The 24,625-nt window shown below is 41.7% G+C and overlaps 1 protein-coding gene across 6 annotated transcripts in view; it reads left to right on the forward strand.

Annotated features, from left to right (window-relative positions):
* Positions 1-24,625, forward strand: part of LOC143289835 (uncharacterized) — a 68,556-nt gene that overhangs the window by 32,835 nt on the left and 11,096 nt on the right. For all 6 annotated transcript variants that reach the window (XM_076599012.1, XM_076599013.1, XM_076599014.1 and 3 more), the window contains 5 exons: positions 3,541-3,618; positions 5,370-5,549; positions 8,335-8,540; positions 9,300-9,422; positions 20,201-20,290. In XM_076599012.1, the coding sequence (XP_076455127.1) occupies positions 3,541-3,618; positions 5,370-5,549; positions 8,335-8,540; positions 9,300-9,422; positions 20,201-20,290 (677 nt within the window). The remainder of the gene's footprint in view (positions 1-3,540; positions 3,619-5,369; positions 5,550-8,334; positions 8,541-9,299; positions 9,423-20,200; positions 20,291-24,625) is intronic.

Here is a 24,625-nt window from a genome sequence, read left to right on the forward strand (position 1 = left end):
ATTTCATCTGACGCTAAGCTTACGTCATTTTGTGCTTCTCGCCACACAACCACTCCAACCAGTTCCCTGTACGTCATTGGTTGAGTTGGAATCTGTGTTTCTGCCAGATCGTATTTAATTAATATCTCTTTTGTCAGATTAGTAAACTACAAGTAGTATATACTGGCAGAATCGTCGCAATTCCATCTTTAAATCTGTTCCATTTATGTTGGCCTACGTTAAATTGATTTAACCGAGTTTGTAATTTTCCTCGATGAGCTCGCTAAAACTGACCCTTTTCAGGTGACTTAAATTATGATTATAAATTCATCTTGAATAATCAACACTTCATTTTATACTCATTAGAAAGTAGGCGTTGAGCTCTTTCTTTTGCGACCTATCCGACGTAAATCGGTTCAGGAATCATTTGGAAATCTATCACTGAACACCCTGTAAGAAACAATTCTGGTCCCTTTCTGCCTGGTCAGTCACTGACTAGAGAGCCTGCTCTCTCTCTCTCTCTCTCTCTCTCTCTCTCTTGCTGTGTCACAAGCAGTGTGTGTGTGTGTGTGTGTGTGTGTTCCTGCAACTGCTGGTGTCATTGCCATATCACTGTAAGTTCCATTCCATTCATTCTCCTGCCCGGGATGGGCGTAGAGGAGACATGAGGGACGATTCCGTAGTCAGACGACGCCATCCGGTTCTATCTTCTGCCTGTCGTATCAGCGTAGCGCTATCCATATTGGTCCATTCCTTGATGTTGTCCATCCAGCATTTGGCTTGCCTCCCTCTTCGCCTACCACCCTCTAGCGTTCCCTGTAGAACTGTCTTTTGCAGTGAATTGTGGCGTGTCACATGCCCGAACCATGACAGCTTCCTCCTTTTGACCACTGCTAAGAGTGGTTCCAGTGGACCCGCTAGCATAGTTATTTGGCTCTTGACAAAGTCATTGGTCTTTCTGTCCTTCCATGAGATTCCAAGCAGTCGTCTGAAGCATTTTGTCTCAAACGTCTGGACTTTCCTAATAAATCACTGTAAGTACCATGTGTAAAAAAAAAAAAAAGTACCATGTGTAAAATGTGCTGATGATTTGTGAATTGTATTCTTTGACACAGTACTTGTGTTCATATAAGTATGTTGATATTGCTCTGTTCAGTTATTGCTTTGACATGTAGTCACAGCTCGGCTATGATTGATCTAGAAAATCGCCATGTCGTCATATGCTTGGAGCAGTGTTCCATTTAATTCTTCTTAACGTCACTGTCAGTGACGTCTCTGGACACTGATAGTTTGTTCGAGAATGCTCTAGTGAGTGCATATGACGCATTCTTTCTCATTTGCTGTCACTGATGAAGGTTGGGTTCCTTATCCCTGAAGCTTCAGTAGAGATCTAAATGGTGAGCACAAGCTTAGCTATGTTGATATTTGGCTTTGATGAGACGGATAACTTGTGTAGGTTCATTCACCACTTAATGGTTAAGCCATGGCAGTTCTTCCAATCTCTGTATTGAGTGCTAACTATTGTCTCAGGTTGCCAGTATTACATCAAAGCCACTGATTCTATTATCTTGTTTATTATTCATGTATTATTTTACATTTTGACATCAGTTATGCTGCTACAGTGTTCCACTGATTCTTAGTACTCTAAGATGTGTGTAGTATTCTGTTGTGGTGATTACAAGATAGTGTTGGATTAATATCAGTTATTGGTTAAAACCATCTGATATGTACCAGTCTGTTAATTGTAATTTAGTTATCGTGCATGCTCTCTCCTATACGGGTTACTCCAGTATAGTGCTACATAATAACTGATTCATTTGAGTCAATTTGATGCAGCATGATCTTTACTTAAATCTATACTATCAGTGTACTTTCACTAAATCAGCTAAGTTTTAACCACTTTAACTGCACTGTTTAAATGTATTGGAAATGTCATATGATGTCAGTGTTTGGTCTTCACACATTTGCATTATCTTATCTTATGTTGTTGCTTATCCAAACCGAGTGGTAGTCTTTCCATGTAATATGTATACATGTACTTTACTATTCACTTGTGCTAACATGTTGCGCTTAATGACATGTGTTAGATTGTGTCCTTATCAGTGCACTGTTTTCCTCTTCTCCTCATCCTTGTTTCATTTCTTCTTCTCCTTATCTTCTCATAACTACTGTAAATAAAACAATAGAAAACCCTTTTGTGACTGGCCTCTATGTGTTCCTGGTCTGTGCACGGGGATTCTTTCCTAAATTTTAATTCAGTCAATCATTAATAATTAATTCTTTTGTACCGTACCAATATTATAATAATACCATTCGGGACCACGGCTACATTTTAATTAAGAAAACAATCTTGTATTATTCATTTTATAGCAGAATTAGAATGTCTCCATCCCATGCCTCCAAGGCAGTTATTTCACGACTAGAAAAACTGCACCAAAATAACTTCGCACAGGGTTATTTTGAGGTGTCCTAAATACACTCCACTCGTGTTTGTGTTGAGTTAATCTGGTATTGCCCCAGAATGACCGTCGGGGTCGAATAGATCCATCATGAAGTACTTTGGGGACAAAGAGTAAAATATGTTGGGAGCTGCCAAATTTTTTCCCTCCTTTTTTCCTTTTTAACCAGTGATATACTACTTTATGCTTTCTGATTAATGAATTGGAGTCATTTCTGGCCTTCCCAGGATTACTTCATGGACTAAACTTGAAGCGGGAGGGAGGGGTCGTTGTGAGTTATCACAACGACAAAAGAGAGGTTTAGTGAGAGGGAGTGGGGGTCGGTGGTCAGGTGCATGGTGGAAGGACGGTTTATGTCTTTAAAGTGTGACATTGTCGACCTCAGACACACTAGAGGAATGAATGTCACTGAAACTGATCCCATCTGAGGCACTATTTTCTATGTTGTGAGAAATTGCGTCTTTAAAAGGGCATTTACCGTTTGGAATTCTCTCTAACTCTCTGTTGTTTTTCTGTCTGTCTGTTTCACTCCCTGTCTCAACATACTGGATCAGCCCAAGAAGGACTGTAACACGCATTATGCTTCAGTTGTCAGTGATTTCCGGATGGATCTTTCACTGGGACGGATTCCCCCAACCCCCATTTCACTGCATGAAATCTCTTCACACAGTTCTTTTAAGTCTGGCCTTAAAACCTACCTCTTTCCAAAAACAGCCCTAAATCCTTCCCTTCATTCTTTGTGGTCTACAGTTCTGTACTTTCTATTTACATGTATTTATTAGTTTTAAATTTCATACTTACATTCCACTGAATCAGAGTTATGCATACATGTAAATGATTGGTGTATAAGCCCTTTGATTTGTCTCAGCACAAGATTCAGCACCATATAGATACTTTGTTGTTGTTCTTATAATTATCATTAGCATGTCATCCTAATTCGGCTCCTCCCGATTCGCCTTTTTATTTGTTCGTTCATTCATCTATCCGTCTGTCTGTTTGTCTATCTGTTCATTTCTTTATCTCATTTTTCAGTTGCACATCTTTATATTCATTTACATTTTATGTGTCGATTGATTGATTGACTGACTGATTGCTGGAGCAGGCCAGGAGGTAACAGACCAGTGGTACAGCGAGGTGAAGGTCCATAAGTTCGGCACAGAGCCCAGCAGTCTGGCATCAGGTGAGGCGGGCAGGAGGGAGTGGTGGAGATGGGAAAGTGAGGGAGCGGAGATTTGGGGGGTGGGGTGGGGGGTTGGAGGCAGGAGTGAGGGGCGAGGGCGCTGTAGTCGCTGTTCTTAACGAATGGTGGTGATATAGGGCTGACAATGGTAGCGAGTGTGTGTGTGTGTGTGTGTGTGTGTGTGTGTGTGCGTGCGTGCTTGTGTGTGTGTGTGTGTGTGTGTGTGTGTGCGTGCGTGCGTGTTATAGGGTTGTCGTCAGTGTTGTTATTTGTTAGTAATGGTATATTGTTGGAGGTATCATTTTGTTGGTTTGTTTTGTGCGTGTGATAGTGGCGGTGGTTGCTTTTTATGTCTTTTTTGTGTGCATTCGTGCATGTTGCTGGTTGCATTAGTTGTGGTCTTGAATTTGGTTTCGGGTGATATGCATGGTGTTAATATCGTCATTAATGGCGGTGGTATATATACTGACTTTTTGAAGAGACTTTGATGACGTGTCACAACATAGGGAAAGGCAGGGTGTGTGTGTGTGTGTGTGCGCGCGCGCGCGCATGTAGGCGGAGGGGGGTGTGGTGTTTGCTCTTCCCCATCAAATATTACTTCAAGTGGAAAAAGATGTGTTTGAGCAAAAGAAAAAAAGTTTCGGTCTATAGACCTTTGTCAAGGATAAATAACGTAAACAAACAAGTGGATAAAGAATTAAATAAATTAAATGGAGTGATGGCCTAGAGGTAACGCGTCCGCCTTGGAAGCGAGAGAATCTGAGCGCGCTGGTTCGAATCACGGTTCAACCACCGATATTTTCTCCCCCTCCACTAGACCTTGAGTGGTGGTCTGGACGCTAGTCATTCGAATGAGACGATAAACCGTGTGCAGCATGCACTTAGCGCACGTTAAAGAACCCACGGCAACAAAAGAGTTGTTCCTGGCAAAATTCTGTCGAAAAATCCACTTCGATGGGAAAAACCAATAAAACTGCACGCAGGAAAAAATGAAAAAAAAAAGGGGGGGGGGGGGGGGGGCGCTGTAGTGTAGCGACGCGCTGTCCCTGGGGAGTGCAGCCCGAATTTCACACAGAGAAATCTGTTGTGATAAAAAGAAATACAAATACAAATAAACAAGCAAAGACTAAGTTAAAAGACTAAGAATAGATAATCATACTGTAATAACCTAAATGACACACAAAGGAGACACAAATCCTTAAAAAACAACAAAAAAACAACAACAAAAAACAAAAAAACAAAACAAATGACAGCGGTGATTTGTTATGTTCGAACATGCAGGTCAGTGACTTACGTACGCACGTGCATGTGAATGACTGTTAGGTACGCATGTGCAGGTGAAAGACATCCGTGTTTTGGTATGTACGCACATGAAGGTCAATGGCATCGGTGTTTTGTAATGTACGCATATGCAGGTGAATGATTGTTATGTTCGCACATACAGGTAAACGGCATCGGTGTTTTGTTATGTACGCAAATGCAGGTGAATAATTGTAACGTACGCACGTACAGCAGAATGGCATCGGTGTTTTGTTTTGCACGCACGTGCATGTTAATGAATTATTTACTTGAGTACTGACGTGCAGGTGAATTACATCGGTGTTTCGTTATGTATGCACATGACGGTGAACGACATCGGCATTTTGTTATGTAAACACGTGCAGGTGTTTCAGTGTTATGTAAACACGTGCAGGTGCTTCAGTGTTATGTATGCACGTGCAGGTGCTTCAGTGTTATATACGCACGTGCAGGTCACTTCACCCAGGTGGTGTGGAAGGTCAGCAGGGAGGTGGGGGTGGGGAAGGCAGTGACTGGGGACGGGAAGGTGATAGTGGTGGCCAACTACAGACCCGCGGGCAACTTGGTGGGCTCTTTCGCCCAGAACGTCCTACCGCCCAAAGACGGGAAGATCGAGTTGCCGCCCGAGCCAGGTAACAACAACAGTAATAATGATCATAACAGCCATCATTCATTCTGACGCTCTCAAAGCCTGATTAGCTCACTGGGTTTACTCATTCCTTCTTTTTCTCAGCATCAAATGTGGTGTGGCTTATATGGAACAGTCCACACGCTTTGACGCCTACTTAAAACTGAAACTATGACGCTCTCTCCTCTGTGTGTGTGTGTGTGTGTTTGTGTGCGTGTGTGTGTGTGTGTGTGTGTGTGTGTGTGTGTGTGTGTGTTTAGCGTAAAAAACACACACTCTAAAACACAATGGATGAAACTGCAGAATGGATGGGAATGTCATTTGCAGACACTAGGGCTTTGACTCACATTGGACAGATTTGGGCGATTCTGGTGAACAGTTACGTTCAATAACCATTCACGAGAGAGGGATAGATGGAGAGAGACAGACAGAGCTGTAAGGAGGTAGTGCGCCCGACCAGGAAGCGAGGGTTTTTCTTCCCCCTTCACTAAAATTTGAGTGGTTGTCTGGGTGTCAGTCTTTCAGATGAAACGGTAAACCCAGGTCCTGTCATCATCCAATAAGTATATTTCAGAATGAACAATATTTTCCACTTATTGATTGCTGGTGATCATATACCCTGAGTCCAAAATGGTGCATGAGCAATGGAATCTCCTATTACCCACTTGTGTTTCGTACTGTTCGTATTCCTTTGCCAGTCAGTGTTGTCATTTTTGGGACCATGTAGGAAATAAACAGACAGAATTTTATGAATATATTTAAGTTATTTTCAACTCTTATTCCCGTAGGCCTATAATATACCCCCTCAGCATTTCACGCTACCGGGGATAAAGGAAATATTTCATATTCTTATGAAAATAGTCGACATTACTTTTTATTTTTTTTAATTTTTTTAGAGATATCACAGGGATTGCTGAGCTGCTAATGGACTGGTAGTCACAAGCAACATTGTGTACAAAACTTAAACAGTTGTAAACTATTCTCCTGTCGTTCCACGGTGGATCTTCAGTTCTTGAGATAGATTTGTCCTTTTCACGTTTGCAGACATAATAGAAGATTAAGTATACTATATCATTTTTTAAAAATGTTTAAAGACGTGGGTCATTAAACCAGTTACGGGAAATTCCACTTACAAAGCCAAACAAGGCAGAGGGTGCTGTGTGACGACGCAGACAACAGTTACCGGATGAACGCCCAGGGATGTGGCACAACACAGAGGCCTTAGGGTGGCAGAGCATAACGGGGTCTGGAAGGCCCGCCCCATGAACAGCAGGTGCTGACGGCGGCCCGGGTTTCCGCTAGCAGACATGAACCGCGGTCACAGAGGTGCAGAACTCCTCGGGGATGTCTTGTCTTGTTCTTCTGAACACGTGTGACACGTTCATGCTGTTTTCTTTGATCATTTCTGAGAACGTTTGTGCATTATAGATATACGTTTTGCTTCCAAGAAGTGTGGCTTGATTGGTGTTGTCTTGCTGTACACCATGTGAGATTGGGGAAATATTGTTCACGGCCTTCACAGCGGATACCATGTTGTCGTTTTTTGGCAGAGGCAATGGCATATTTCTCCTTTAGGTCGTCAAGTTCTGTGTGCAGCACGACACAGTCCAAATCAAGCATCATCTGCTAATTCATTCAAGAATCAACTTGAAAATTCTGTGAAGTTCTCAATAATTTTCAGAACGTTTGACGATATAAGCTGTAACTGCAGGAACGCCTTTTGACAGTCAGCGCTTGCAGTGCTGGTTGTGGTGGTCTTCATTGCACTCGCTGACAGCTGCATACTTCACTTGTCGCGCTGTCGTACCGACCGGTTGACTTATCTCCCTGGATACTGCCTCAGGGTCACAGGTTCCTGCCGGAAACGCCGGCCTTGTTTCATTACAGTTCTTGACACGCTGTAAAGATCGGTCATCCATCCCAGCCCAGGTCTTTTCCATCCCGCTTCATCAATTTCTTGATCATTTCATTCTGTCGGTGAACACATTTTTCTTAATTCTGTACGCGATCACATCATGATGTTATCACTGCTTTAAGATCGAGTAGACAGAGGGGCTGATAGATAGGCAGGCAGGGTCGTCTGGTTGATCTGTTTGGATATTTTGCTCAGTGGCGTCCGTTGTAGAATTTATTTCCGTCTTCTTTCCTTAACTTCTTCGACTTTTAACGTCGGATGTTGTCCGTGGATTGAGACATGTGCCTCGTCACTCCCAATCTCGGTTTTTTTTTGTTTTTGTTTTTTGTTGTTGTTTTTTAATAAATCGTTTCTTGGAAATTACAGCACACAGCTGCTTCAGCCATATTCCACCCAGATGAGAATAGGTACCTGTCTTCGGTCACAGAAGGTTGAAACAGCGGAAGGGGAGGATGGGCCCAGCCTTCCCCTGCCGAGCCATAGGTACAGTCGGTAGATATGAATTCGTTTCCTCGTGGCCGGTGAAAGGCTATGGAACCTTTAACTTTTAACCTTAATCCTGTCTAGTAGATTACAGATATTTTTCTTCGATTCAGTATTTTGATTTATCCTGTCGTCTTTTCTTTTCTTTCCTTTGTCATTTTCCCCTTTATGTTTTTTACGGTGGTTTCTCTGTTTCTCTGTTTGATGTATGTTTTCCTATGCCGTTTTCTTTTCTTTTTTGTCCATTTTTTTTCTTTTTTCCCATTTCCATTTTTTTCTTTCTTTCTTTCACCTATTTACTTTCTTTCTGTCTCCCCCTCCCTTTTCCCCCCTTCCCCCATTTACTTTCTCCCCCCCCCCCTCCCCCCCCCTCTCTTTTAACGTGCTTCAGCCTCTCAACCAACAAGAACGACAACCTCGCACTTCAGCCAGAGAGGGGGCGCGGTGGGGGACAGTGGAGGATCCTTTTCTGAGCGCTTCCAGGACATGCAGAAGGGGATGTTCTCCGGCCGCCAAACGACCGGCGGAGGAATCTCCTCGAGCGAGTCCCGCAGTGTGCGGACCTACACAGTGACGGAAGGGGTCGGGGCCAATAAGGTGGTTACTTAGAAAAAAAAGAAGAAAGAAATCATCTCTCTCTCTCACACTCTCTCTCTCTGTATATATATATATATATATATATATATAATATTATATAGTGATAGGAGTAGTGAAGTAGTTGGTGGTGGTGATGTATTCTTGTGTTATTTTGTGTTGTGTCCCTTAGATCACGGTCTTTGCTCTGCATTCTTCTTCTTCTCATTATTTTTATCATAATTAAGACGAAGACGTTAATGATGATGACTACGACCACATTGATGATGACGATAACGACGACGACGATGATGATGATGATGACCACGTTGATGATGATGATAACGACGACGACAGTGATATGGCTGGGGATGACAAGTGACTAAAATGGTGACAGAGGAGATTGGAAAGGTGAACGAAGAGACAATTGTCAGTGATGATGATGAGGACGACGACGATGGTTATGATGACGACAACTATGACGACGATGATGAGGATGACAGGTGACCAAAACGGTGGCAGATTAAGACGATTATCAAGGTGAATTGGGAGACAATTGTCAGTGTGGACTATGATGATGATGACGATGGTGATAATGATTGTAGTGATTATGGTGGCGATGATGATGACGATGATGCCACTGACACTGATGACGACGAGGATGTGATTAAGATGACCGATGAGAAAATGATGATGATAGTGACAATTTAGAAAATGGTGATGATGATAACGAGGACGGTGATGATGATGATAAAGACGACGATGATATGACTGGGATGACAGGTAACCAAAACGGTGACGGAGGAGACGATTATTAAGGCGAACGGAGAGAAAATCGTCAACAAGAAAGAAACGATCACGAAAGGGGAATCAACTTCGTCCTCCTTCCCTGCGTCACAGCTTGGAGTGAGTTGTCCTTCTTTGAAAACCTCGCTGTCACACGATCCTGTCACGAGTGTGTGTGTGTGTGTGTGTGCGTGCGTGCGTGCGTGTGTGTGTGTGTGTGTGTGAAGATGAAGTACATTTTGTCCTTTGTTGTAAAGCACTTAGTAATGTCAGAGAAAGACTCATTCGACCTAAATGCTACAAATAACCCTGTGTGTTTAACTTCAAGTTGAGTATATTGTTGTCAAGCACTGATGTCACTGTTCGTAATTTATCTCAGTACTTGTACAAGGCTTTTAAGTTTAGAGAAACAGCCACTTCCTAATCTGTTATATTACTTGTAATTAATGCTTGGTTTTGGTTCTTGGTTTGATTATCATATGAAAATTATGAATTGTTCGACCACCCCTTCATTAGGGGCCATGGCCTGTAATGAATAAATCATCCATATCCCTATCTCTCTCGTCCGTCTGAATACCCACTGTCTTTCTGGCTGTGTTTGTCTGTCTGTCTGTCTGTCTGTCTGTCTGTCTGTCTGTCTGTCTCTCTCTCTCTCTCTCTCTCTCTCTCTCTCTCTCTCTCTCACTTGTATATCACTGACGTAACGATCGAGGAAGTCAGTCATCACAGTGTACTTAGTCTTATTATTGACAATAACCTGTCATGGTCTCAACATGTTATGATGACTTGTAAAACTTTATCCAAAAAGATTCGTCAACTTTCCAGAATCAAGCATTTCTTAATCAAGCATTGCCGTAAATTATTTTTCCATGCTTATTCGATATAGACTCGAATATAAACATGTAAATCATGCCTCAACAATAAGGGATTCTGCCAGTGAAAATGCTTTAAAACAACTTAGGAGTTTACATATAAGAGCCCTAAGCTGATACATCTGAAATGTTCGTCATTAACTGTCTCTGATTACAAAGACTCAGGTATTCTGCCATTGAAATGGAAACTCATTCATAATAGGGCGCTTTTCATGTTTAAGATAATGTCTGGTTTTGCTCCTCCGTATCTAAAATAGTGATTCGTTACAAGTACAACACGTAACAACAACAAGATCATGGTACCACTGCCAAGAATTGATATATTTAAATCGAGTCTCACTTACTCTGGCGGTTGCCTCTGGAACAACATCTTAACTAGTTTTAATGTCCATTTTCACTGTGTTCAAGAAAAGGTATCATGAATACCTGATGGAAAAAATTGCAAATTCTGCTAAGTGTACCATATTATGTTATGTCATATGATATTACTGTATTTCACCACATGTCTCACTCTGTCTCTTTATCTCATCCTCTCCATAAATAACATCTCCTCTCTTCTTCTGCTGCATTCTCTCTCTCTCTCTCTCTCTCTCTCTCTCTCTCTCTCTCTCTCTCTCTCTCTCTCCGCATTTGTATAAAACACGTGTTGTTTGTTATAAATAATATGATGCTTGTTATAATGTTGTTTCTTTTCTCGTCTTTCTATGAATTTGTTAGCATTTACTCATTACTTGTGGTCTTCTTCATACCTTTACCATAGACATTTTTTCCCTTTTGAGGGCTGGAAAAAGCAATTGTTTGCTTTCTCAGAAATAAAGTTCCTTCCTTCCTTTATTTATTCCTTCTTTCCATCCTTCATTCTCTCTCTCTCTCTCTCTCTCTCTCTCTCTCTCTCTCTCTCATTACTATATTTATATACATAATTGTCATGCAGGTATAATGATTATGTACTTGTAAATGTTTACTGTGCAATTGAGTATTTGAATGTCATGTATGTATTTCTTATCTTGGGAACATTTTGATTTCATTTCTCACTGCCCTGAGGACTGGATTTAAAAAAAGCATATGCATGCTTATTCAACTCCCTTATTAAAAAAGATTCGTTCGTTCGTTCGTTCGTTCTCTCTTCCCTGATCTCTGTCTCTTTTTTGCTCTCTCTTCTCTGTTTCTCTTTCTGGGTCACTCTCTTCCTTGTCATTCCCACCTTTTCCCACCTGTAGCATTCATGACTGAACACAGGCCACACTAAACGCTGTTGACGCCCAGCGTCCAAAAGTCTCTCAAATCCCACTTGTTTAGCACTGGACTGTGACCGTTCACGGCTCTCTCTCTCTCTCTCTCTCTCTCTCTCTCTCTCTCTCTCTCTCTCTCTCTCTCTCTTCCCACTGTCTCCCCCTGCTTCACAGTCTCTCTTTTTCACACACTCTCGCTCACTCTCGGTTTCTTGGTTTGTATGTTAATGTTTAGATGAACATTCTGTTGGACGGCGTCGATAAACAACGATCTCGTTCTGTAGCTAAATGTGTTTTTCATTCAGTTAAGCGCAGACAAGAAGCGATAACTAATTCGTGAAGAAGAATATTTCTTGATACCGGTGTGATGGTAGATATTAGTATGAAAATTCATTTCAGTAAAATGATGAATATATTTCTGACATATGTACTTACGCCAAAGCTGTTCAAAATCGTTGCTTTTGATGCATGCAATTTCAGAGTATTGGATAATTCTGAATATTCATAGGAATGACAGTGGAATGCTATCGTCAGCACGTCCTCCTTCCCAACATCCCATTGCAATTATGCCTATGGCCTGGTTGCAATAAAACCTTCATTCATTCATTCATTCACTCGTCCTCCCCCCCCCCCCTTCCATCCTCTCGCTCTCTCTCTGGGTCATGGCGCTATAAGCCCGTCGCCTTCAGTACTTCCATGGCAGAATGGTTAAGACGCTCAGCTGCCAATTTAGAGAGTCAGTGATGTGTGAGTTCGAATCCCACTCTCGCCCTTTCTCCCAAGTTTGATTGGAAAATCAAACTGAGGGTCTAGTCTTTCGGATAAGACGATAATCCGAGGTCCCGTGTACAACACGCACTTGGCGCGCTGAAAAAGAACCCATGGCAACGAGAGTGTTGTCTTCTGCCGAAATTCTGGAGAAGAAATCCACTCTGATAGGTACACAAATAGATGCGCATGCAGTCAAGGCCTGACAAATCACGTTGGGTTATCTGCTTGTCAGGCATCTGCCTAACAGATGTGGTGTGGCGCGTATATATTTGTCCGAACGCAGTGACGCCACCATGAGAAACTGAAAGTGAAACTGAAACTTCTTCTCCACGGCGTTTTGGCTTTGGCCTAGCCTTTACAGTTAGCGCCTAAAAATGACTCCAAACAGCCTGCCGTTTTGACTCCATTGGAGTCAGCCAAAGAAACACTTCACCTCGGAGTTATTCGATCAGGGCAAGCTTCTCTTTTTATTTTTTTTTACACCACACCATGCCCAATATTAATAACTCAAAGCCCCTTTTACCGCTGGAATATCAGTATGAGTGTAATAACACGCCTATTTTATTGTTGTTGAAGATCAAGAGAAATCCGAAGGCGTCGTTTTGGGGGCAGAACTAGAATGACACCACGACTCCCATGTCCCACAGAAGGCTCCAAGGGAATTGTTTCGGGGACAGCAGTAGTGCCCCAAAGTGACTCCCATTGAGCTATTTCGGATTGGTTCTGACAACACTCCATTCGTATCTGTGTGGAGTAAAGACTGGTACAACCGCCCTTGAATGATTGGTGGAATCGAAGATATACTAGCGCACATTGACTCATCAAGGAGTCATTTGGGGGACCAGGATTGGAGTGCCTTTGGTGGACACACTCACACACACACACACACACACACACACACACACACACACACACACACACACACACACGCACACGCATACACACACACACACACACACACACACACACACACATACATACATACACACACGCTCATTATGGTGAGCAGATACTAGCACACGCAAACACACACATGAACACATTAACACCACACACACACACACACACACACACACACACACACACACACACACACACACACGAATTTGCATTACCTTGATTACGACTGTGACACAGCTAAACACATACTTAAACACAACACACACACACACACACACACACACACACACACACACACCATCCACTCACCACCACTCCTCAGTCCCTTCACCCAGTTCTTATTGTACTGACAGGTTTTGTCACTTGTACACCCCACACTACTTCCACACCGCCCCACACCACCACCACACCACACCCACAACCACCACCATCACCAATAACACCAAAACCACCAACGATAATCCTACCACAACAACACCAAAACACTTTACCGCATTTCTCAAGCAGCCCAAGTAAGTAGCGCGTTGGGGCAGAGCAAAGCACGAAACAACGAAAGAAAAAAAAGCCCCCTATCCCCGTAGCGTGGTCCTGGGTTAGCTAATCACTAATACCAGAAAGTGGTGGAGAAAGGAAGAGAGAAGAAAGGCGCCAACCACTTGGCTTGGCTTTTTTTTTCTTTTCTTTCTTTAAAAAAAAAAAAAATCCTTTGAAGTGGACACGGTTGGGTCAAGCCGTCCGCGGGTTGCTTTCGGTTTGGGTTGTTTAGTTGGTTGGCTGGTGGGGGGGTCACGGGTCACTTCGCTCCTCAAGGTTTATGGTTATGGCTCACCGGAGGCGTGAAGAGAAACCTGTCTTTGGATAGTTGTTTTTTCATCTTTCTATGTCTTTGTCTCTATGTCGCTTTTTTTCTGGGTGTCTGTGTGGGTGGTCGGATTGGGGATGGATGGAGGTGGGGGTGAGAGAGAGAGAAAGGTGGAGAGATCTGTGAACTGTGTACTGTCATCAGCAGTGAACTACACTGTTTAACAATAGGATATATGGCTTGTCTTCTGCGAGTGAAATAAAATTAAATGGAAACAAACCAACAAAACAGAATGATACAAATCAGAAAAAGAAACCATTCTGTGAAAAGAAAAAAAAAAGGGGGGGGCAGAAAGTCAAAGCAAATACCACGCCAGATTTATTCTGCTTCTGTAATTTCTGCGTAAGTTGTTTGTTTCTGCAATAAACTTGACAAGAGAGAGACGGAGTAGAGAGAGAGAGCGATAGAGAGAGTGAGATAGAGAGTTCGTGTGTGTGTGTACGCGGGAAAAAAGTTTGAGATGGGCGGTGCAAGTGTGTGTGTTTGTGCGGTCGCGCGCGTTTACTTATTTTGTCTGCTTGATTTAAAGCAACTCCTTTTCTCTATTTTGTTCCCTAATGTTCTTTTTTTCCATTGTTTTAGCAGATGTGGTGAAGTGTATAAAGATCTTTGATGTGTCCCTCACACTGACAGCTTCACTGCGGAGATTTTTTTTACAAACAAATTAATATTCTTCAAAGTTTATTGCAGCAGTACTTTTCACTGGCTGTGTGAGCACGATTTTCAGAGTTCGCTCAAACCATAGAGTGCGACAACCAAATGGTCTGTGAAAGGAAATAGCAAAAACAAATGTTTCAGGCCAGTAATTCAGATAACACGGTGGGGATGCCGGGGGTCTTTCAGTTAAAAAAAAGAATAAGAATAGAAAAAAGATATTCATATAGCGCTGAATCTTGTGCAGAGACAAATCAAAGCGCTTTCACACCAGTCATTCACACGCATGCATAGCTCTAAAACTGGAAAAACTGAAGACAAGGGAGAGGCAGGGAAGACAGACTGTTTATGGAAGAGTTGGTCTTAAAGTCTTAACTCCCGAGAGCAAGGTTTCGGTTCTAGCTCCGCCCCTTTTCTCTGCATTCAAATTTTGTATTACGTGTAGCTGACACATTTTGTACTTTCCAAAGTCAATTCAGGTCTAGATTGGAAGCTGCTAGGCAAATCTCGCTCTCTGCCATAAATGAAGCCAAACCGTAGCTTTATTAGGCTTTTATTTTGAATAAACCTTCACCGACGTCACAGTGTCAGACTCTGGTGAGAAACTGGCTTGATTCAAATCGCCCGCCATTTATAGTCCGGTTCAGGCTTTAACTCTCTCCATACGAACGGCGAAAGAGACGACGTTAACAGCGCTTCACCCCAGTTACCATCATCAAAATATTGCAAGGGGAAGGCTCTTATACTGAAGACGTGAATGTTGACAAAGAATATCACAATTCTTACGACGGAAGCTAAAGGTTGGGTCATTCAGACACCCACTGGACATCCGAGGGGTGTGTGTAGAAGAGAAGAGAGGACTGGCCGTACTGAGTGAGTTAAGGCCAGACTTGAAAGAGCTGAGTGCGGAGACCTGACGAAGCGAGACAAAAGAAAAGAAAAAGATAACCAACCTTCCCGATATTTTGTGCGAGAAGTTTCGTCTTTCCTATCTCTCACTTTGTTTCTCACGTCTTCATTTTTTTCTTTTTGCCGTCTCTGCTTTCTTGATTTCCGCCATGCTGGTCTATTCACGGTTTAATAGGTAACTGGGCACTTTTTACGATGGTGTACTCTTTTCTTTTTCGCCCAGAAAGTGTAAAGTGCCCGTTGGCAAATTAAAAATTATTGTGCCTGTTGTTGTATGTCACAATTTTGTTTATCATGTGTAATCATGTGTTTATATTCATGTTTGGTTGGGTTTTTTTTTTTAATCCTATGTTGAACAGTTGACAGAATTGCCAATAATCATGTGTTTATGTTGAGGTTAGGTTTTTTGGGGTTTTTTTTTAATCCTATGATGAACAGTTGACGGAGTTGCCAACGTCAGAGACATGTCCAAGGTTCATGTGCAGGAATGTGACGTATTTGTACATTTCCTTTCCCATTTCTTGTTTTTTTCCGGTTTTACCGGACCGATGTTTACAGTTTTTCATCAAAGATATAGTCCTATGTGGTCGGCTGAGCTGTAAACAACAAAACAATTTGAACTCTGAAGTGTGAAAAGAATTAATCATAGTCTTCTGCAAGAGAGGAACTGATTGATTGTACCCAAGACAAATCGACGACTGTTTGAGCTTTGAAGGAAATATCAGCTAGGCCTGCGATCCCTGGTTAAATTAGCAGCTGCAGAGAGAGAGAGAGAGATTCGGATAATTTGCTAATGAAATGGTATGGGAACATTCAAAATAAACGCAAAATAAAGTGCAAAGAATATATGATAATAAATCGAAAATGAAAAATATACATTGATCAGAAATAATAGAACAATTTATAGGGAAAGATGGACAAAGAGAGAGAGAGAGGGAGTCTACCATAATATATAAGAAGCGGGTTCTGAAGCTTTGGGAATAATCAGAACAATCAGAATCACTTTATTTTTTCAGATAGAGAATTTAAATCAACAATTGCAACGTCTGTGAGACATACTTATTACAAAACAGGAAAGCAATGCACACAACAAGGACAACAACAAAATACATGGCACCATTTACCATTACACCACACACAAAGACATTGACACAGACACAGACCACCCCACCCCCTCACCCCCCCACACACACACACACCAGCGCTTAGGGCTTTGTCAATTTCAAATAAAATAATCTCTATTAATGAAGTTAACTTCCAAAACGTACAGACTGCCAAAGAAGAAATTGAAAACTCCGTGTCAAATCTCAGGATTGCAGTGGCCCATTTATCGATCAAACATTACACTAGATACACGAAACGGAAAAAGAAGCCACCTAAAAAGTGGTTCACACTTGAAAGTTTCATTCAAAAGAAAGAGGTGTGATCTTTACTGAATGCATTGAACAGAAATCCTTTTAACAGAAACATTCAAAATAAAAACTTTTCTTGCCTGAAAACATACAAGAGGACCATAAAGAAAACAAAAAAGACGTACAGAAATGAACTTGTGAGAAGTTTAAACACAGCAATTAAGCACGACCCCAAACAAATTTGGAAAATACTATCTGAACTATAAAAAAAAAAGCATATAGTTCAACTCAAACGCCGAGACACACATTAACTGCAGCTAAATGGATGAATCATTTCGAAAACTTGATAAGTAGTGAAGTTGATAAAGGCAGGAAAGAACAAGTACAAAAAGAACTTGGTAGAATAAAAGAGACTATGTCAGCGTTTGTCCTGGACAATCCTTTTACGATGACTGGAATAATGCGAGTCTCAAGACCAATAAAGCCCCCGGTAAAGACGGAATAAAAGCGAAATGCTCAAAGCAAGCATGTCCAGCATCAGTGCAACTCTATGCAAATTATTCAGTGCCATATTTCAGGCTGGTATTTATCCCAGTCAGTGGAAGGGTGGAACAAATGTTCCCATGTTAAAAAGTGGCGATCCAACCAATCGTAACAGTTATCGGGGTATAAGACTCAACAGCACCTTTGGAAAACCGTTTTGTCAAGTTATCAACAGAAGAACTGAAACATACTAAGAACAAAATAAATTACTAATAAAAGAGCAGGCTGGTTTCAGAAGGCATTCTAGAACCACTGATCACATATTCATCCTGAAAAAGACAATTGACTAACCCATAAAAAAACGAAATGGGCGTCTCTACAGCTGTTTTGCCGATTTTAATAAGGCATTTGACAATATATGGCATGCACTTCTTTTGAAACTAAACAAAATTGGAGTGCTTCAAGGAAATATTATTAGCCCCACGCTATGTAATATTTTGATTAATGACATAATGACACGATGACACCTCACCATACATTAACGAAACAACCAAGACTCAAATTCCTTATCTGTTATACGCGGATGACATTGTGATGCTGTCGACAACGAAAGTAGGACTACAAATCAAAATGGACCAGCTACATGAATACTGTCTGCTGTGGGGGCTCAAAATCAACAGGGACGAAACTAAAGTCGTAATTTTCATTTAAAAAAAAAAAAAAAAAAGAAAGAAAGAAAAAAAGACCCCAAAATAGCAGTGCTTTCATGTAGCGATGACTGCATCGAAACGGCGGATAGATAAAAACACTTGGGAGTTGTTTTTCATAAGAGTGGAAATTTTCACTTTGCTGAAGACCACTCAGCCAAACAAGGAAACAAAGCAGCGCATGCTCTGAAACACAGTGCACGAGGGAAAGAAGTAAAGTTGGATGTGATGACGCAACCGATTGACACTTTAGTCACCCCAATTCTCAGTTACGGCGCTGAAGTGTGGTTTCCATTCAATCAATCTGCGACAAACTCCTCCACACCCTCTGTCCTGTTTAACCAATTTAATGCCTTTCTCTCTACAAAATGCCCATCAGAAAATGTACATGTCATATTCTGTAGGATCCCACTGGGCGTACGCAAAAGATCTTAAGTTACCAGTCCTGTTAGATCTAGGCAGATACCCAATTTCTCTGACCGCAATGTGTCAGGTAATATCATTCTGGGTGCACATCATAGATTCAAAAGAAGTTAGCTATTTAAAGCAAGCATATGATGATATGTTAGTGACTGATTCACTGGAAAAAGTTCCTTGGCTTAATTTTATCGAAAGGATACTGGTTTCAATTGGACAGTCCCTCGTGTGGGAGAACCAAGACACAATCAACAAAGCGACTAAAATATTCTGTCATGAATAAACTACAGGATAACTATGTTCAAGTTTCGAACAGCACAAAGAACGGGACCATTTCAAGGCTGTCCTTTTATTGCAAAATTGCAAATACTTATAAATTACAACCTTACCTGATCAGCTTAAAAAATTCTCAACATAAAGGAGCACTATGTCAGTTGCGAATAAGTGCACATGAAATTGAGCGAGGGCGTCACTACAACTCAACTAGGCTATGTAAAGCATGTGGAGTTACAGAGGATGAACTGCATTTTCTGGACAATTGTAGTGCGTACACTGACTTGAGATCTCGCCTACTTGTGACAGTTAATTCCCAGTCTTCGAATCATTGGCCAGATGGTATTGGCAACATATTAATTCAAACGCCGAATTCTCTGTTGCCACAAAGTTATTTCCAACCAGAACTGGCAAAATATACATATGAGTGCTTTGAAGTTCGCAATCCGCAACTATGTCTTGTGGAATATCCTGCATGTGCTCACAACTTACTGCTTTTACTTTAATTTGTTTGTTGTGTTTAGTTTTTAGTGTCCATAATTCCCCTGATGGGCTTTACGACAATTAAAGGAATTCTGAGTTCACACACACACACACACACACACACACACACACACACACATTCACGCACGTACAAACACACACACATACAACCATCACATCCCCGTTACACAATACCGAACACTCTCAAATCCCCCATCCCTGTCCACTGACCTCCCGTCAACTCTACCCCCACCCCCTAAAAAGAAAATTAATAATAATAAAAAAAAGGCAAGGGCGCACGTGATCCCACACATGTCTCTGGTTGGTTGACTGGTCAGCATGTCATATCAAGTGGTGTCGCCGCAAACACGAGCCAATTCAATCCCTGATGAACTATTTATGAGCATGCGTGCATGACCTGTGGACAGGCCTCCACATGTACATGAACGTTTGCCAGTAGTTCAGCCATAAGAGCTGCAGTAGCTAATATACACACTTCACAAACAGTTAAATACCGCTTCATAAAAGTAGGTATGTTTTCCTAACACGTTAAGCAGGAATGTTTCCAAAAGATGCCTTACAAACGAAAGAAAATCGAGTGTTGTTTCAAATTATGCAGTCTTCCTATCGTCTGTCACAGCATGACGTATCACGGAATACACTAATGGTTGCTTCAGGCACACGTACACTACATACAGCCTGATAGAAGGTGTTTGAAAAAACGATGTCTCGCCCAAAAATATACAATAATTACGTGGTTCATAACCGATAGTTGTGTGTGGTGTGTTATTGTAAAACAAACATGGAAGTGAAAAAGGACATGTGGTTATGAGAAGTGCTTCCAGTGGTCCTTAACTGTGTGGACCATGGTTAACCAGCTGTCACTGTTGGCCATCTGCCGGTTTCCATTACTGAAGGTATTACAGCTGACTGGCTGACTGGGCTGTGTGTGATAGTTCCACCATTTTCCCCTCTGTCTGCAGACTGATGTTGGTCGCCTGACACTCCGGGACCAAGAGCAGCAGGGGACTGGAAGCAAGGAGAAGAGCAAAAAGCCTTTCTGGAAGTCGAAGGTAAAAAGCATGTGCGCATGTGTATGTGTGTGTGTGTGTGTATGCGTGCGTGCGTGCGTGCGTGTGTGTGTGTTAATATTTTGCCACACATTGACCGTTCAAAAACAGCGTATCATATTTTATTTCCACCGAGTAACAGTCCAAAGATTATTGTGATGATTGTTCCTCCCCAGTGTCATATTCTAGAAATGCCAGAGGTTTGAAAAAAAAAGAAGAAAAGAACAAGTTAGACGATAATGGAACGTTTGGACGTGTCAAAGTAAAAGCGATTTGGATTGAACATGATCGATGATTAGCTTGTTTGTATAAGCTTATCAAAGATTTGGGTTCTTGGAAACGGTTGACAAGACTTTGTTCTAAAACCGTGGTGACGACTTTGTCAGCGTTATATTTTGGACAAGACAGGAGGAAGAATTTCTAAAACCACAGGGAGTACATGAAACAGTAAGATTCGAAAACATATCAGTTTTCAATCAACAAGAAAGTGACAAAATACAAATGACATAACATGAAAACACGTTAATTTTCAATCAACAAACAGTGGCAAAACACAAATGGCATGAACATGAAAGCATATCAATTTTCAATCAACAAAAAATTGGCAAAACACAATTGATACAAACATGAAAACATTAGTTTTCAACCAACAAAAAGTGGCAAAACACAAACGATACAAACATAAAAAGAAGTGTGTTGTACATAATAACTTGACACAATTATCAAACAGATTGATTCTGATTACAATAATTAGATCACCATCACCATATATCACCTTTGTGTTAATGGGGCTGTTGCAGTTCTCTGATGTCTCCTGTGATCCACGTAATCTGACTATCAAATGTGTGCAGCCAGTTAGGAATCGATGTGTCATATAAGTGTTAATCCTTTTTTGCTATTGTTGATGTTGTTGGTCCTTTTCTTTTGTTTGTTTATGTTGCTGTTATTTACTTTTAAAATACCCTTGCAAACTATTGTTATGCTTATACTGAAATTAACAAATTTGTCATAAGTTATATTTTCGCTGTAATACGTTACATGAAAATGTTAGGGTGATGATGTTAAAGAGAAAAAAATGACCTTCGATGCAATGGGGAAGAAACATAAAACGAAGCACAAACAATCCAATGACGCAATTTTATGCAGGAACACACAATGGAAACTGCAGCTCACTGACAATCTGATTATCAGATTTCATCCAAAATTGTTGGCATTGTTAAGCAGGCTATGGTACACATGTACAACTTGGAATCAACATTAATTTGATCTATCTGCCTAAATATTGTCGACGTTTGGAAAAAAGAAAGAGTCTGACCCTCATGAACGAAACTTTTGTCAGTACCAGAAGTGATGTTCTTTAATCAGATGAGAACATGGGGCAAACCCTTCATGCCTCGCGTGTGAATCTCAGAACAACAACATAAAACAGAAAATGCTGACGATGGAGATGGTGGTGGTTGACAGTGCGTGATGATCTGAATCATGCATTTGCTGACCATCAGAAACGATGTTTGTCAAACTGAAAGTTGCGTGTGCTGGAAATTGAGCAATTATATCTTGAAGAAACCCACTTCTACCGGCATTTCATTGTTTTACGATCTTCATATGGATCTGTTAAAATTTCAAACGTTCCGTCTTTATCACTTTTCAGCGTCGATAAACCGATGAAAACTACCAAACACATTTTCGGGCTACAATACATGATAAGCGCTCTGGACAAATCCAAGTCTTGCGACAAATAATGTTCGGTGGGTCAGACATAAATTTAGATCGTAATGTCTGCTTCGTGACTCAGGTCCAGGTGACCTGAAGTATGCGCAATGCTAAAGTAACTGACTGTAATATTCAAGGCTGTTCGAACCCCTCTTAGCACAGTATCTTCAGCATGAACGCCAAAAAAGGCAGCTCATCGTCAGAATCCGTGAAAACGCACACTGTGGATTTATTTCTTCAAAATGGTCGTGGAAGTTGACTGTGAACGGAAATTCATACCGGAAAAATACCCTGTGCTGTGCTAGTTGACTGTAACTGTATTCTCCGAACCCAGCTGGGCAAACTGCAAGAACACCGCTGATTTTAATGGTCATTCATGGATGTTATGCAGTAAGTGACGAGGCCTATGAACAAATCACTCTGTGAATAAAATCCATCAGCGTCCTTCGCCCCTTTTCACATTTTCTTGCAAACTATCAATGCGATGCCGTGCATGCTCTCAATATCAATGAAAGGAAATGCGCTACGGTATATTTCTGACTTAAGACCACTTAGGCGAATGTACACTCTGTAAGACCTTCACACTGAGTATAATACACAATGGCATTTTCAGAAAAAAATTGTAAACGTTTACCACGGACCCACACAGACACACACACGGACACACAGACAACCGGAACACCGCGTTATTACATAGACTCACGAGCCAAAAATGAGAGGGTTTTTATCACCAGTTGATTTATAATATTGAAAAATCCGAACAAAATCATATCAAGTTCTAACCACCTCAATCAAATCTTCAAGGTGTTGCGATTTTTGCGTGTAGAAAATTGGGCTGTTCTCTGTCTGTCTTTGACACCCCCCCTCTCTTTCTTCCCCCTTCCCCCCGCACCCCTCACCCCCCTCTCTCTCTCTCCCTCTCTCTCATTTCCTCCCTTTCTCTGTCTGCCTCTCTGTTTCCCTGTCTGTGTGTATGGTCAGTCACGTTAGTCTGTGACAGTAAAACCTGGTCAGGAAGAAGACACTCAAACCAAGCTAGCTGTGGCCATCAAAGGGTACAGGGTCCCGGCCCCACAGCCTTTCACAGCTATGGTGACTGTGAATCCATATCCACTGTGTCCCGGGCCAGGCACAGAGAGGCCAATCCTCTGTCTCCTTCAGGTACCCGTGCACACCTGGCTAGGGTGAGGAAAATAGGAGAGTAATGTCTTTCCCGAGGACACAAGAGGGGCCTGGAACTGTGATCACTGGTGACCCATCGCCTGACCCATTGTGTCACGGCGCCTCAGGTGAAAGGACCATCAATTAAAAGAACAGGTGGCAGCTGGAGTTAAAGAGACAGGGGAAAGAGAGAGAAAACTGTGAACAGAAGAGAACTATGAATAGAAAATAGAATCAAATAGAATCTCATTTTAAAGGAAGGACAACACCAAACCATCAAATCGTGCACCTGTGTGTGTGTGTGTGTGTGTGTGTGTGTGTGTGTGTGTGTGTGTGTGTGTGTGTTTGCGTACGCGCACGCATGTGTATTTGTTTCTGTGTGTATGTATGCATGTGTTTATATGTGTGCATGTGTATGTGCGTGCAAATGTGTCTGCGTATGTGTGTGTGCGCGTTTGTGTGTCCGTGCTTGCATATGTATGTATAGACAGGTAGTTAGGTATAATTTTTATGTTTGTAAGAGAGGGAAAGAGTGGGAGACAGTCAGACAGACAGAGAAACAGAAACTAGCAGGAAAAGGTCACTGTGCCCTCTCCCCATGGACAAGTGTTGGGTAAGTCAGAAGCGGACCGCCACACACACACACACACACACACACACACACACACGGAATACAGGGCGGTATGCCAAGGCACCACCACCACCACGTCCACCACCACCGCCCTGTATTGTTGTGCGAGGGTGGCACTCAGAACTGATCGAGACCACTCCTGGTTTTCCCACACTACACGACTCTCACTCTGTCTGTCTACATACATACATACATACATATATACATATCTCTCTCTCGCTCTGTCTCTCTCTCTCTCTCTCTCCCTCTCCATATATATATATACATATATATATATATATATATGTGTGTGTGTGTGTGTATGTGTGTGTGTGTCTCTCTCTCAATATATATTTATATATTTATTTATATATATGTGTGTGTGTGTGGAGAGAGAGAGAGAGAGAGAGAGAGAGAGAGAGAGAGATGAATAGTTTCTCGTCAGTCCAAATCGTGAAAAGTTAGCAACAGGCATATTAAAGCTTTTCTAGAACAATAGTTCTTTATTGCTTTACCCGATTTCAGATGATGTCGTGGACATGAGCAAAATCGTTCGTTCACTGGGGCCGTCCCTGTCACTGTGTTGTTTTGGATATCTACGACAAAATTTTAGGTGGGTCAGTGTTCTCCACACGTCAGTGACAAAGTTGCAGTCACCGGACATAATTTGCAGACAGCTGTTCATGGCTAGTATCATCAGCAAAACACAAAGCCAGACTGGTTTGTCCCCAGTCCATTAGACCTCTTTTCCCCTGTGATGTAATTAACTCTGCAGCAAGTCGATTGCAAAATCAAACAGCCAGCCAGGTCGCAGTGGACGTCCCTGACTTACTCATGTAATGATTTCTTTCCTG

The sequence above is a fragment of the Babylonia areolata genome, chromosome 14 (assembly GCF_041734735.1).
Source record: "Babylonia areolata isolate BAREFJ2019XMU chromosome 14, ASM4173473v1, whole genome shotgun sequence".
NCBI lineage: Eukaryota > Metazoa > Mollusca > Gastropoda > Neogastropoda > Buccinidae > Babylonia > Babylonia areolata.